This window comes from Pygocentrus nattereri, chromosome 1 (assembly GCF_015220715.1).
Source record: "Pygocentrus nattereri isolate fPygNat1 chromosome 1, fPygNat1.pri, whole genome shotgun sequence".
Classification (NCBI taxonomy): domain Eukaryota; kingdom Metazoa; phylum Chordata; class Actinopteri; order Characiformes; family Serrasalmidae; genus Pygocentrus; species Pygocentrus nattereri.
The window spans coordinates 22,146,518-22,161,624 of NC_051211.1; the positions used below are offsets into that span (position 1 = coordinate 22,146,518).

At 39.3% G+C, this 15,107-nt stretch overlaps 1 protein-coding gene across 1 annotated transcript; it reads right to left on the reverse strand.

Moving 5' to 3' along the window:
- Positions 1-1,054: 1,054 nt before the first annotated feature.
- LOC108443836 (cytosolic phospholipase A2 gamma-like) lies at positions 1,055-15,091 on the reverse strand. Its single transcript, XM_017724704.2, has 7 exons — positions 15,080-15,091; positions 14,739-14,844; positions 14,463-14,603; positions 14,041-14,118; positions 6,474-6,628; positions 5,030-5,195; positions 1,055-2,339 (listed from the first exon to the last, which is right to left on the reverse strand). Exons 1-7 carry the CDS (start codon positions 15,089-15,091, stop codon positions 2,161-2,163), a joined length of 837 nt encoding a protein of 278 aa, XP_017580193.2. The 3' UTR covers positions 1,055-2,160.
- Between the last annotated feature and the right edge of the window lie 16 nt (positions 15,092-15,107).

The window sequence follows — 15,107 nt, forward strand, 5'->3', positions numbered from 1 at the left end:
TGGATGGGTAGAAATGGGGCAAATTCTGCTTTATCAGGGATAGCATCTCACTTTCACAGATCCTCCGAGAACAAACAGAAGCCTTGAGGTAGTGGTGGACAGCAACTGCTGCTAGACGGTGATTGGAGGACTGGGAAAATAAGGCAGAGCTTTGCAGAGAGCAAAATGCTTTTGATTGGTGACAAAAACAAATCAAATTTCTTTTTCTTACAAAATGGAACTTAACACACATTCTGAGCACCACTAGTGCTCAACTTTATCAGGGTTAAGCTTTAGAAAACTGCTATGAATCCATGACTTAACTATTAAGTGGGTTCAAGGTGGATGGCCTGTCAGGCTTTGTACACATGTAAATTTGGTTTACACTGGTATGCCGATGAATGATGCAATGAGTGGGAGCATATAAATACGTAATGAAAGTGATCCAAGTACTGTCCCCTGTAGAATACCGTACGTGGCAATACTGGGGACTGACTGCATCTCAATAGCTCTCACAGATTGCTTTTGATCATTTAAATAAGACTGAATCCATGACACTCCAAGGCTAGTAACATCCAAAATCTAAAGCCCTATTGAAAATTTGAGTCAAAATGCTTATGAAATGTAAAATTATTTAGTAGTTGCATGAGGACAACTTTACTTTAGTAGTCCGTAGTTACTGAATAATAAGCCTTTGTAATGAGCAAGGCATTTTAAGGAGTAAAACTTCCTGCTGTGTAGTTTTCTTTCACTGCCTGCACACACATGCTACATAAGTGCTTCTGTAATATTGTTGTGTTAGTACATACATAGATGTGTGTCACTCTGGAGTTCTTGGCACAGCAATGAGCTTTCATCATTAGCAACCACAAAGGGCTCGTGTGTGTGAGAGAAATCTGCATTTGTAAATTTAATAGTAAATAACGAAATGCTCACCAACACATCATCCATATATTTTCTTTATTTAGCAGTGGCACAACAAGAAGAAACATTACAATCAGATAACCAAATACTAATGGCAGAGCTCTAATCACAGCAGGGTTCCTTTTTGAATTTCATCCTAACACAGCACTGAAATGGTAACCAGAATCACACATGCCTAATGGAATGAAATTAAATAAAAATTAATGTCAGACTTCAGACTTTTATCAAACCCACAATGCCATTACCACGATTTGGACGCCACTGTTGTAGGGTCATATGGGAACACTATTACTGTTATCCTCACTTTTCTTTTTATTTATGTACCATCCATCTTTCTACCAAAGCTAGTTATTGTGAAATGTCTTGTGAAGTAAATAATTCATGAGACATAAAAAGGAATTTAACATGCAATATTTATAGTAAAAACAGAATATTGCTCATAAAAATCAAGCACATGCTAACTGTTGTAAAGCAGATATAAGCCAAGCATAAAATTCAATTAAACATAGGCCCCCAACTACATCATACACACCTTATACAACAAGTAACTGACAGATATTGAGTTGTTTTTCGATTTCCAAACAGAAAAAAAAATCTAGGAATTTTATTGGCTATTGTGGACTTACTTTTAGTTATTTTTAAAGGATTTCTAATTAATGTTTAATTTATAAATCATTTATGATCATAATCTTTTAATGAGACACCAACTGAACAATCTCAAATGCATACAAGACAGAAAGACACAATCCACACTTCAGATTTGTTTAGACAAAAACTGAAAGTCACAGTTATGATTTCAAAACAACAGACAAATGTGGCTATTCTGTACTGATATTCTGACATTTGATCCTCCACAAAAGTGATTACTACTTCATTACACACAAGACAATGATTATTTATTAGTTTTCTGACACATTAAAAGAACGTACTTTCACATTATTTTGATGACCCACTGTAGATGCTTTATAGAGGCTCAGTCTGTCTTTAACTAATGTTTATCTAAATATCTATTAACTGAAATTGTGTTAGATTCTATTAAATCTAACCCTAAACTAATTCTACTCTTAACCTGAACACTTACTCATAAACCTAACCATATTGTCGTTAATAATCAATTCAATATCATGAGTAAATATGCAAAATATCTGTAGAACATCTAGAGGGAACATCAAAATAAAGTGTGACCAAACTTACTGACTACCCAGATCCTAAAATGTCTTTTTGAAGTATTAATGTTGATGTGTTATACTTCACTCATCATATCTTTCCATGCTTATAAGTTTTCTTCTCTTGAATTATTTTTATAATCTCCTTGAGCAGTTTCTCCTTGTTGTTTTTGATGTTTTCAGCTGCTTTCTCCAGAAGATCCGTGATCATTTCATGAGTGTAGCTCATTTGAAAAGTCTTATATATTTTCTCCCACTTCTTAATTTCTCCTGAGGAAACAGACATTTTCTTTTTAGAGCATTGCTGCACTCCACATCATACACAGTACAATCAGAGGGGATCCCTGAAGGCCTTCTAACTTCTAATTTCCCATCTTTATTCTATAGAATCAGGCTCATATCTATTGGCGTGTATAGGATGGAAAGGAAAGAGTATGTTTCTTCAAATGCCGAGCAGAAAATTGTCCAATCATGAATAATTTTTCTCAGTCAGAGTACAAAGGAGGAGATGGGTCACTGGTTGGAAAATGAAGGGGAAATCTTGTAATGCTCAATATGTCTGCTGTCACGATTGGCCCCTCCCAGTCCGGTCCATGTGCGTTTGTTTTGGTTTGGCCCATGTGTTTTTGTTTTAGTTTCTAGTCCAGCCCCCTCGTTTCATGACTCCACACCCGATTGTCTCCACCTGTTTCCTGCCTGTCCCTTGTGTACCCTGTGTTATTTAAGCCCTGTGCTTTGCCCTTTGTTTGGCTGGTCTTTGTACTGTTTGAACTGTTGTTTGGATGTTTACGCTTTGAGTTGTTTGTGCTGTTTGAGTTGTACTTTCGCTATTAGTTCTTTGTGTTTAGCCTGTGTTTATTTTGTCATGTCAGTCCCTCCTGCTCTCTGTATTGGCTATTTGAACCTGGACCATATTGACCATGACTGTCACATTTGGCTCCTCCCACTCCATGTGCATTTGTTTTTGTTTTGTAACTCCGCCCTTGATTGTGTTCACCTGTCCCTCATTGTCCCGTGTATTTAAGCCCTGTGTTTGCCCCTTGTGTTTGCCGGTCTTTGTTTGATGTCTCGGTCTTGGTTTGCTGGTTATTCCGGTTTATGTCATGTCTGTCCTCCAATCTGTCCGTCTCGGCTATACGAACCTGGACTGTCTCGACTATGACCCTGGATTTGCCACTAATAAATCTCAGCACATGCGTCCGCTACCGCGCTCCCCGTTACATAAAGACCGGCAAACACAGGACGCAGCAGGTAAGCGAGACTCCGGCATGTGGTTGTTCCGTTGGGACGAAACTCCGGCTGTTTCTAAGCAGCCCGAGTTCGACATGTCCCAACGCCACCAAGCCGGAGACAGCAAATCCCTTGGCGCTCGTAAGAAGGCAAAGGACCTTCCCGCCTTGTGTTTTGCCGACGAGAGCTCAGGTAAGCACCTTGGATCTGCCCGTCTTGAGCGCCACTGCAGGGAGGAGCGACCTGCAGTGCAAGACAGGGTCAGACGGATGGAGCATTCAGATAACCCATGCTATGGTACTTGGCTCGTTTTCAAGCACCACTGCGAGCTGCCAAATGCTCGAGTGAGCCTTGGGAGCAGCCGAGTGGGTCCTGTGTCTGTCTGTTCCTCCAGGTTGGAGCCGCTGTCCCCAGCCGGAGCTCCTGATCCCGTGGCCTTTTGTTTCTGTTTCTGTACCCGTTTCCGTTCCTGTGTCTGTCTTGGTTCCTGTTGCCCTGTCTTTTGCGTGGTCTGTCTTGCGTTCTTGTTTCCCTCGTCCTGTGTCTCCGGTCGTCTGTCATTCGGCGTCGTTTTGTGTTGTGCCTCCTCGTCCTCCCTCCGTTTTTCGTCCTCGTTTTGTTTCGTCTGTTCTTGTGTCTGGTGTGTCTCCGTCCGTGTCTGTTCCTGTTGCCCGCTCTCAGTCGGTGTCTGTTTCCCGTTCTGTTTCCCGTTCTGTTTCTGCCTCTGTGCCCGTTTCTGCCTCTGTGCCCGTTTCTGCCTCTGCGCCCGTTTCTGCCTCTGCTCTGGCTTCTGTGTCCGTGCCTGTCCTTGTTTAGTTTGGTTCTGTCTTTGTTTTTGGGTTTTGCTTTCTTGTCGGTTTTGTTCTGTTGGGCAGGCCCCGGTGTGCGTGCCTTTGGGGGGGTACTGTCACGATTGGCTCCTCCCATTCCATGTGCATTTGTTTTTGTTTTGTAACTCCGCCCTTGATTGTGTTCACCTGTCCCTCATTGTCCCGTGTATTTAAGCCCTGTGTTTGCCCCTTGTGTTTGCCAGTTATTCTGGTTTATGTCATGTCTGTCCCCAATCTGTCTGTGTTGGCTATACGAACCTGGACTGTCTCGACTATGACCCTGGATTTGCCCCTAATAAATCTCACTTATCTCAGCACATGCGTCCGCTACCGCGCTCCCCGTTACAATGACCCTGGATTTGCCCATGATAAATGTCGCTTGTCTCCGCACATGCATCCACCTCAACCTTGCTGCACGTTACCTCTGCTTACGAGAAATGTTCTGCCCTTCACAAAAACGAGCCAGTCAGCTTGCTGTCAAAATTTCCCTTTCCCTGATTTCAAGGTCACTACCTGGATATGAATGGCAGCCTAATCAACGTTATTTTAGAAATAGAAAACAATAACAACAACCCAATTAGATCTCACTTCTGAAAGAGTTCCTGTGAAACTGCTACAGGTAAAGTTTATGCTAATAAACTTTGAAGTAAAAGTTTGAAATAAAACATGGAATGTCGTATAGAAACTTCAGATGTCTGTGTTTGATCTAGAAATGATCTTCCACCCTATTGCTGCAGCATTTAGGCACTGCTGCACCGTTTAAGATAGGACTGAAAATTTAAAGAAGAAGCCAACTTCAGCCTCATAGTGACGATTCACCACTGAGCCCAGTATACTAGCATTACAGCAAAAACAATTATATATTATACAACAATGTTATTTTCAATAATCTGGAGTTACCTTTGCAGTTAACAACATTGAAAAGAGGGATATGAATCACAGTCGGAGCTTTGCTGTATCCTCTAAACACATAGAAGTCCTGTGGTTCTGTATCTTCAGCTGGTACAACAACTTCAGGGAAAGGAATCTGAAGGTGTTTGCACATTTTAGCAGTTGTAACCACCGTCTGCAAAACAAGAAGCAATTCTCTTTGCAGTATTAACTCCAGTAAATATGCTGTGATACAGTGCTATGAAAACAAGAAAATGTATTAACACAAATGAATGACTTGTTTACTGTCAGTGAAATAAGGCAGAGTGTGGTTAAAATGTGAAGTATTGCTTTTGCACTAAATTTTTGTTGAATAAAACCAGTTAAATTGTTTTAGGTTGAACTGCCAGTTTTTACTGTTGTCATTAAGTGACTGATTTGTTTGTGTCACTATGCACTCTATAGTCCTTTAACACTTCTATTGGAAGCTGCCGCAATTGTTCACTGTAATTTTAGTGATATATAGCTTAAAATGAATAGCAGCTGAAATTATAGTAGGTGTGGATATAATGACAGATCTCTAGAGGAGTAGATTCCTGAGAGGTTCCTGCCCGGGACAGACACTTTTAATAATACATATAGTGTGCATGCCTATTTACAAAATATTAATTTATAATACCTATTTGATTTTCTTGGGGAAAAGTCAGCAATTTCTCATCAAAATGCTGTTCGTATTTAATTTTGTAAACACCATAGTATTTAAAAAGTAGTATAAAATCATAAAAGCCTTCACATTTGGATTGTAAGGCTTTCAACTTTGCAACTGATGCTGGCTGAACAATCAACAGTCGCAAGTAAATAAACAGACTGCAAGTTTTCAAGGCCAGGAAGGATTTTTCTGCTTTAACATGACACCTAAACCTAGGAATTAATAGATGCATTGAACCCAATGTGAATTATTGTTTGTTTAAAATGACAAAGAGTAAATAATTTTTTATAGCAAACATTCTGACTCTGTCAGTGTGTTAGCCAGCTATATCCTTGTGAAATTACAACACACTTTTCACCTCATGCTTCATTGCATTTTAAAAGGTAAATGTTGTTTGTTGATCGTTAGTGATTTTATTAATGCACGCCTCACTACAAAGCTGAGTTTTCCTCTCTGCTCTCCTTAATTTTGCTCTGATCTTTACTTGCAGTCATGCATGTGATGTAGATCAGTCAAAATCAAGGAAAGCAGATATGAAAAGTTCTTTAAACTGTTCTGACCTAGCCTAAAGTTCTCTTATTTCTAGTTTCTCAGTTAAGAAATGAATTTGTTTCCTGCTCAGTTTCGCACTGACTCTGGCCTCTGAGATGTGGACAGCTATGCGATCAGTGGGGTTCAAACTCTCTATGTCCTAATGTTGAGTTGAATGAAACCTAATGTGTGTATGTGTGTGTGGGGGGGGGGGCATGCATGCATCTGTACTACCTCAAAGGGATTTCCTGCACTGAAGTCAAGGGAAATGATGAGGTCAATGTGTCGTTCTTTTCTCAACACTGAGAAATAGGGTGAGTTCAGTAACAGTCCAGCATCCTCATATTGTCTCGTCTCTGAGTCAAGGACACTGGGGTCGATGTATTCCACTAATAACACAGGAACAAACAATACCTTCAACTTATGTAGACTGTGTCTTAATCTAGAAATCTCTCATCTGTGATGAAAGGGTTGTTTTCTATATTCAAATGAGAAGGTAGGGTAGGGGCTTCATTTCACTGTTGTGTATAGTTCAAAAAGTTCATTTTTCCACTCTACTCATTCAAATGAAATGAAATGATGCTTTCACTAATCAAACTTTATAACCAGTTACCTACTTTCATATACTCACTGTTTACAAGCTGAATGATATGACGTGAAAAATGACTAGGTTAGTAATGTTAGCGGAGGTAACAAACCTTTAGCCTTCACCTTTTTTGTGTGTTTATTCGAAAGACTGGCTTCCCTTCCTTGTGTACACTGGAAGCTACATGTGATCCACTGTGGCTTTCTGTGGTCTCAATATGGTACTGATTTTATGTAGGTACTATTTGGGTGGTGGATACTTCTCAGCACTGCAGTAACACTGAAATGGTGATGGTGTGTTGCACTGATCTGAGTGGATCAGACACAGCAGTGCTGCTGGAGTTTTTAAACACTTCAGTGTCACTGCTGGACTGAAAATAGTCCACCAAAATATCCAGCCAACAGCGTCCTGTGGGCAGTGTCGCGTGACCACTGATGAAGGACTAGAGGATGACCAACACGAACTGTGCAGCAGCAGATGAGCTACTGTCTCTGACTTTACATCTACAAAGGTGGACTGACAATGTAGGAGTGTATAATAGAGTGAAAAGCAAGTGGAGTGTTAGCGAGGGCCCATGGGGGTCCTGACCACTAAAGAACAGGGTAAAAGGGGCTAACAAAGTATCAGAGAAACAGATGGACTACAGTATGTAACTGTAGAACTACAAAGTGCAGCTATAGCTGATATATAGCTGATAGTGGAGCTGATAAAATGGACAATGAGTGTTGAAAAAAGAAGGTGCTCATAATGTTAGTCTCATCGGTGTGTGTATATACATATATATATATATATATATATATATATATATATATATATATATATATATATAATGGCAGTGCAGTCACACATCTGCAATAACATGCACTGTTAGGGTGAAATAAGATCAAGTGGCAAGGATGTCCACACAGCACGTTACAGCCGTGTCCTGCCCGCTTACTTTAGTGATTTTTTAAGTTCAGGGGGTTCCTGTGTGAGTAAAATATTTTGGAGCCTGGAGGCTGAATCTCAGTTCCAAACTGTGCAGCATAGTGTGAAAGCCCTGGTTTTCAACGACTGAGAAGCAGACTCGCCAGTAGCGAACGAAAAGACAAATATTTAGAGATGAATGGACTTATTCGCATTTATATGCGCAGTTGCTTTTCTGGTGCGTTTAATCTGCAGTGAGAGACGGGATCTCTCTAAAAACTTGCAAAGATGACGTCACTTCTGTTTCACATTTTCCTGATACACCTTAAATGGTGCAGTAGTTACATTCGCCACCTCAGGCAGAATTTAAGGTGGAGATGTGAACGAGAAGATGACGAATGAGAAGTGACGTTAGCCTCGTAAAACAGCCAAACATTGAGAGACATTTTACAAGAAGCTGTTCTAGTTTTGAGGAAAGGCTTTCTGGGAGAGATGGAAGGAAAATTATAACTGAGCTAAAACTTAAAGCAGAGCAAATTAAATCTGCGCGATCGTTTATATTTTTAGTCTATACTAGAACATTATCACACTCAGAGACATATTGGACATTAAATGTCTCCCAAGGTGGTTTGACATTTATGAATCGATTCAGAATCGTTCACGTCCACATCTTGATGCATCTAAGAAGTGCACCCCTAATATATATATATATATATATATATATATATATATATATATATATATATATATATATATTTATTATCTCACAAAATTAGTACACCCCTCACATTTCTGCAAATATTTTATTATATCTTTTCATGGGACAACACTATAGAAATTAAACTTAAAACTTATAACTTAAAGTAGTCTATGTACAGCTTGTATAGCAGTATAGATTTACTGCTTGTGTTGCCAGCTATTTAGACATGAATGGCTGTGTGTTGAGTTGTTTTCAGAGGACAGTAAATCTATACTTCTATATAAGCTGCACACTGACTACTTTAAGTTATATCCAAGTTTCATTTCTAAAGTGTTGTCTTGTGAAAAAAGATATGAAATTTTTTTTGCAGAAATGTGAGGGCTGTACTGTGTATGTGTGTGTGTGTGTGTGTGTGTGTGTGTGTGTGTGTGTGTGTGTGTGTGTGTGTGTGTGTGTGTGTTTGTATTTGTATATAGCACATACTTTGTTTTAGTTATAGTCAACTTCCCACCTTGCATTCTGTAGAGGAAGTCATAAGTTGTCCCCCAGGTCCAGCTCGCAAGCAGTTTCAAAGATCTTACAATGGCCTTCCACATATCTGACAAAATAAGATTAAGTGAAAAAAATGAGGCTGACTCCAGATTTCTAATACAGTCTGGGTTAAACTACAATAACTAGTACAGACATTAAAAAATATTCTCACAACTAAGATCTTTATAGTGAATTAGCAAGCAAGCAAACTTTATTTATATAGCACTTTTTACAACAGGTGTTGTCACAAAGCAGGTTTACAGAACAATCAGTATTACAGAAAGAAAAAGAAAAGAGAAAATCTGGGTCCAAGCCCCCATGAGCATGCCAGTGGTAACAGTGGCAAGGAAAAACTCCCTAAGAGGAAGAAACCTTGAGAGGAACCAAGACTCAGAAGGGGAACCCATCGTCCTCTGGTCAACACTGGATAGCAAACATTGTTAGTATTGTAGCGAATCTGCAGTATTGTTCTGTGTTTATTGACTGTTAGATGCACTGCTGTGTTTAAGGTATGAGGCAAGCATGTGATTGGAGGAGAGCGTAGGGGGGCCGGGGGTGAGAGAGCGCAGGCACGGTGTGAGAGGTGCCAGAGAGCGGCTGCGGTATGTGTGTGCGTTCAGCTCGTATGCTAGCGTTGCGTTGTTATGTTGGCGTGGTTGTAGCCGATAGCAACCAGTGTAGCTCCCGCAATAAAGGTGACGACTGTTCATTGCAACGTCTCTCTCGACCATCCTTCAACACGTCCAGCAGGACGTTACAGTATAAAGTATTATAGAACAAAGCATATAAACCAGGTGGGGCAGTGGTTCATTTGATTAGGTTAAGGTTATGCAGTGGCAGCAGCAGCATCTGAAGGTGAAGATTGCACGGGTTTTACGGCAATCACTTTAGCATGTGCCGTAATGTGGCGCCTAATATCACCTTCAAAATAAAAGTTCCCCTTTAACAAATACATATGTAACAAAAAAAAAAAACAATTTATGCTATCAATCATTAAACTATTAATAAATGAAACACATGTCTTTAGTACACCTTTGGGGGTTATTTACATGCAGGAAGGCTGTTCTAGTAATATTAGTTATATATGCGTCGAAGGACAGATCAGGGTCTGTCACGACACCCAGATTCTTCACAAATAAGTTTGATGCAACTGAGAAATGGTGCCCAGTGGTAGCATATATATTGTGAATAATATAGGTCCTAAAACAGAGCCTTGTGGAACACCATACTTTTCTTTTGCAAGGACAGATGATCCACCGTTTACATTAACAAACTGATAGCAATCAGTGAGGTAGGACCTGAACCAGGAAAGAGCTGTTCCTGTTACCCCTACAAGGTTTTTTAGTATATCTAGTAAGACAGCATGGTTTACTGTGTCAAATGCTGCACTAAGATCAAGGAGGACTGGCAAAGACACATTTCCTTTGTCACAGAATAATAAAAGATCATTCACAATTTTTACTAGTGCTGTTTCTGTACTGTGATGTGGCCTAGAAACAGACAGATTTTTTTATGTATATGATTCCTATATAAATAGAAGCTTAATTGTTTTGCTACCACTTTTTCCAAGATGTTAGATATAAAGGGGATCTAATTGCTGCTAGTTAAAACGTTTTTGGGATCTATCCAAGGCCAACACAGGAGTTTATTATTGACAGAATAGGCTTGGTTATTTCTGGCCGAATTTCCTTGAGTAAACCTGTAGGAATCAGATCATACAACATATAACATACAAATAGGACTTTTTGTGGAAGAAACAAACAATTCCAGCCTCTCTGCAGTGATTATAATATTCTCAAGATTTAGACTGGCATTATAAGACAGCAGGTTTGTAGAGTTTAATTGTATATTCTGAATTTTCTGCCTATTTTATCACTAAAGAAATTCATAAAATCATAATAATGGCATCTGGGGTTCAGTAACTGTTCACTATTATTTTAGAAATTGTGCTAAATAGTGGTCTAGGATTATTCTTATTGTTTTCTATGAGAGAGGAGAGCTAGACTGAGCATGCTGCAGTAAGAGCTCTTCTATAGTCTACAAGGATCTCTTTCCAGGCGGACTGGGACACTTCTAGTTTAGTCAGGCACCATTTTCACTCTAGTTGTCTGGCAGTCTGTTTTAAAGCTTGACTATGATCGTTTCACCAAGGGGCGAGTTTTTTCTGCCGTACTATTTTACACTATCTAGAGTAGATCGAAAAGTATCCTCCACGAACTTGGTCATAATATCTAACTCGGTTGGATTAGATGGACAGCTGACAGATGCTGATAATTGAGGAAGGTTTCTGATAAAGCTGCCAGCTGTGGAGGAAGTTATAGTCACTTAAAATCATTAGAGACATGATTAGAGAATTAGAGAAAGTACAGTTAGCAGTAGACTATTGAAAATGTTACTGTTTCATTAAATAACTGTACTTAAATGTATTTGAAATCTAGGTCAAACTTCCAGTCACAAATGCCTGAATGTCGATGATGTTTAAAGAAGGATTATTGCACTGCATTAACAATCATATACAAAGCATGTCATCACAACAGTTACAGCAGCACGAGGCAGACAGTAACTGAATATCTATCATATTATAACCTTATAGGATAGTACTAGTTAACTGAAACACAGAACACTGTCAAGGTTTTTTTGTGTGTCAGGTGCAGCCACCGTCAGAGCCTGGGGGACAGGCACCTTGCACAGCATGCAAATGTGTAAATCTGTTTCAGGAAAAGGCACAGAGCACAGGCTTGTGACTTAGTATAATTTAATCAGCAGAGGAGTGCATTGTTTTAAAAATGTATCAATAGAAGGGTTCTACTCACCAAACCAAGAACCCTGCCCCCGAAACAGGTCAGTGATAAAGCTGCATACACCCAGGTTGTAATTCTGTAACTCTGTCTCTGTGATTTTCCCTTCTGATGTCATCATCTTCTTTAGACGCAAAGTCATCCTTCCAATTTCATCATATTTATCTAAAGAGATTTTTCAGTGTATGCCCACACACACACACACACACACACACACACACACACACACACACACACACACACACACACACACCAGAATTATTGGCAACCCTTAAGAAACTACTGATGATTTAATGATGTAATTGTTTCTCATAGATATTTGGAAAAAGTGCTTTCCATTTATCTCATAGAAACCATTCCTACAATAGTGTTGTACTTTAAGAACGGTGTATTCTTTTTTCTAAAGAATATTTTAAATATAAGCCAAGAAATTAGCATTTTTTGTGGAAAAAATTCCAGGGACACTGTTGTTACCTGTGACTATTTCCTGTTCCCTGAGCTTTAAACACAGGGTAACCCCATATAAAATAATTTGGTGTTTAGTTTGAGCAAAACTAAAGAGCTGTCAACTCAAATCATTATAAAATTGTGCTTAGGTCATATTGCGCACAAAATAAACAAAAAGGTTTCAAAAAAGAAGCCTTTCAAAGGAAAAGCCACCAAATGCTGCCTGGACCTTGTGATTGGAATGGAATCTCATAATATAATCATATTTAACCAAATTTTTGGTCAAGCGCACCATCGTCACATGGGACACCTACGATGATAAGCACTTGATCCCCACCATCAAATATGGTGTAGGATCATTCATGCTTTGTTGCTGGAGGTCCAGGGGCTTGTGTGAAAATCAGTGGCATAAAAATTCTACTAACTACCAAAGAAAATTAACATAAAAATCTGTCTGCCTCTGCCAGAAGGCTTATGACTGCAAACTCACATAGAAATGGTTGCAGAAAAACAAGATTTGACTCCGAGTGAAAACCTCTGGTGCATATTATGGAGGGTGGTCCACAAGTAAAGACCCACCTCAAGGAACTGGAAATTGTTCTACATGATGTGTGTTTGTGTGTGTTGGGGTAGATGGTGTAGTCATACTGGCATGTGTTTTTCGGACAAGTATGTTGGTGAATAAAACCTTTCAGTAAGTCCTCTGTGGTATTGAGGTAAATTCTAGGATCCTTCCCTCTGATCACACTAAGATTCAGTTCCACAAGTGCTAAGAGTGCCTGCTGTCCTTTCTTCACATCTGGTATTTGTGATGTATGGCATTCTTCTGTGTATCCAAATATGTCTAGTTAAGGAAAAATAATGAGGAAGTACAAAGAGAAACATGAACCCTTTTTGAGTAGAAAACAAATACAACAAACATACTATTTAAAGAAAATCAGTTCTTTAAAGCTGAGTATGGTAATTTATGCCCAGTATTAACCAATCTTTTAAAAAAAGTTAACTTCACGTGACTTTATCATCAAAACATAATTTTGTTCTTAAAACATCCCTTTTTATCCAATTTCTGTGCAAGATGGAGAAACACAGAATATATGAAACATTATTTTGTGACTCATTTAACATAAAGTGAGTGGTTGTGTCACGTGTCCCTCCAGCTCTGAAGCCTCCTTGGACTACATTTCCCATTTACAGCATTTTGGCTGACACTCTTATCCAGAGCGACTTACAATTTGATCTTACACAGGTAGGCAAAGGTAGTGTTAGGGGTCTTGCCCAAGGACTCTAATTGGTGTAGTGTAGGGGGGGATTGAACCCCAGTCTACAGCATAGAAGACAGACGTGTTACCCACTACACTATCCCACAACCCTCTGGGGAATTACATGACTCCTGATCCTTCTTCACGCTCCAGTCATTGCTCACAATCTCCTGAATACTGATTTGTTTCACTATTGCCATTAATTAGTGTTATTATAAAGTTTTAGCTTTATTCATTATAGTGAATTGCTTCTTTTCATAGAGCTACTGAGTGTTTCACTCCTTTGTTGTGTATTTCTGGTTCTGACTATTTTCCTGTTTTTCAACTCTGCCTTTTTGCCTGATCCATTTTGGACTGTTTGCTGTGTATTGACTATGGTTCTGGATCTCAACTCAACAGTAAAGCCTCTCTTTCCCTTTTTACTCGCATGCGTCTGACTCATTCTGTCACATTAGTCAACTATGGTCTAGTGGTTGAAGGTTGCTCAACATAATCTGATTACCCAGTAAATAAGAGTTACACTCAATAAAGGAGGAATAAATGAACAGATTAATAAACTGAGAGGGGTTCATACGTTCAATCAGCTGTTTTAGTGCTTCATAGAGGAATTTTTTGTTCTCTTCCATATCTGCGATGGCACTGCCACAGAGTCCTGTACAAATTCCAAAAAAAAAAAAAAACAGTGAGATTACAGCACTGAGAGAAAAGGTCAGGGTCTTCACAACATGACTACAAACTGAACAAACTTTTCCTGGCTTCCAGCAGTTACTGTGCATATGTGATGGTATTTCAATCTTGTTGTACGTGGGCAATAAGGACTGCGTTATGAGCTAATGCCAACTTCTTGGTTAGCCATTGCTAGGGGTTCCATAAATACTGATGAGAGTGGACATCCTTGTCTAGTACCACAAAACAGGGCAAAGCTTTATGAAGTTATATCATTAGTGATAGATGCCAATTTACCTTGTTACTGTATTTTTTACATGGTTTTGTTACCTTGCAGGTACAGCATGTCAGTCTCAGGCTGGTCTTTTATCCTCTCTCCACTCTTAAACTGGCTTCCCCAACAGGAGGAATCCACAAAGGCTCCAGGGAGAGAATAACCTGACTCATCTGGAGTGATCTCAAACCAGACATCTGCAAATAGAAATCATGGTAGGTTTTCCCTTTCCACACACACACACACACACACACACACACACACACACACACACACACACACACACACACACACACACACACACACACACACATATGCACATACAAATTTACCTGCATTCAGTGTATCATATTTACACTGCTTGTCAATCACAGTGTAAATGGGATACGGGTCATTGGTGTAATTGGCCCTCTGCTCTGTGAGTTTGTGTTCATCAATCTGTGAAATACAGAAAATGCAGACTCCTACAGTGATGTCCAGAAATCTGAGACCACCAGTGAAAATACTTCTACTTCGCATTCTTTTCTAATTTCTAAAATCACAATGCTGAGCACAACGATTTGAGAGAATAGAAATCTTTGAAATTTCAACATGAATTTCATATTGTATGCATTAATGACAGTGTGCACATATGCATGAACCCTTCTGTCTGACTAGTATAAATTATTCTCACCTCATTCACCATATTAGACACAATCAGT

Excerpts from the sequence above, each read along its gene's own strand:
- LOC108443836 (XM_017724704.2), bottom strand. Across the intron at positions 14,119-14,462 it reads TGACATGCTGTACCTGCAAG|GACTCTGTGGCAGTGCCATC; the intron begins GTAACAAAACCA and ends GAATTTGTACAG. Across the intron at positions 5,196-6,473 it reads GTGCAGGAAATCCCTTTGAG|ACGGTGGTTACAACTGCTAA; the intron begins GTAGTACAGATG and ends CTTGTTTTGCAG.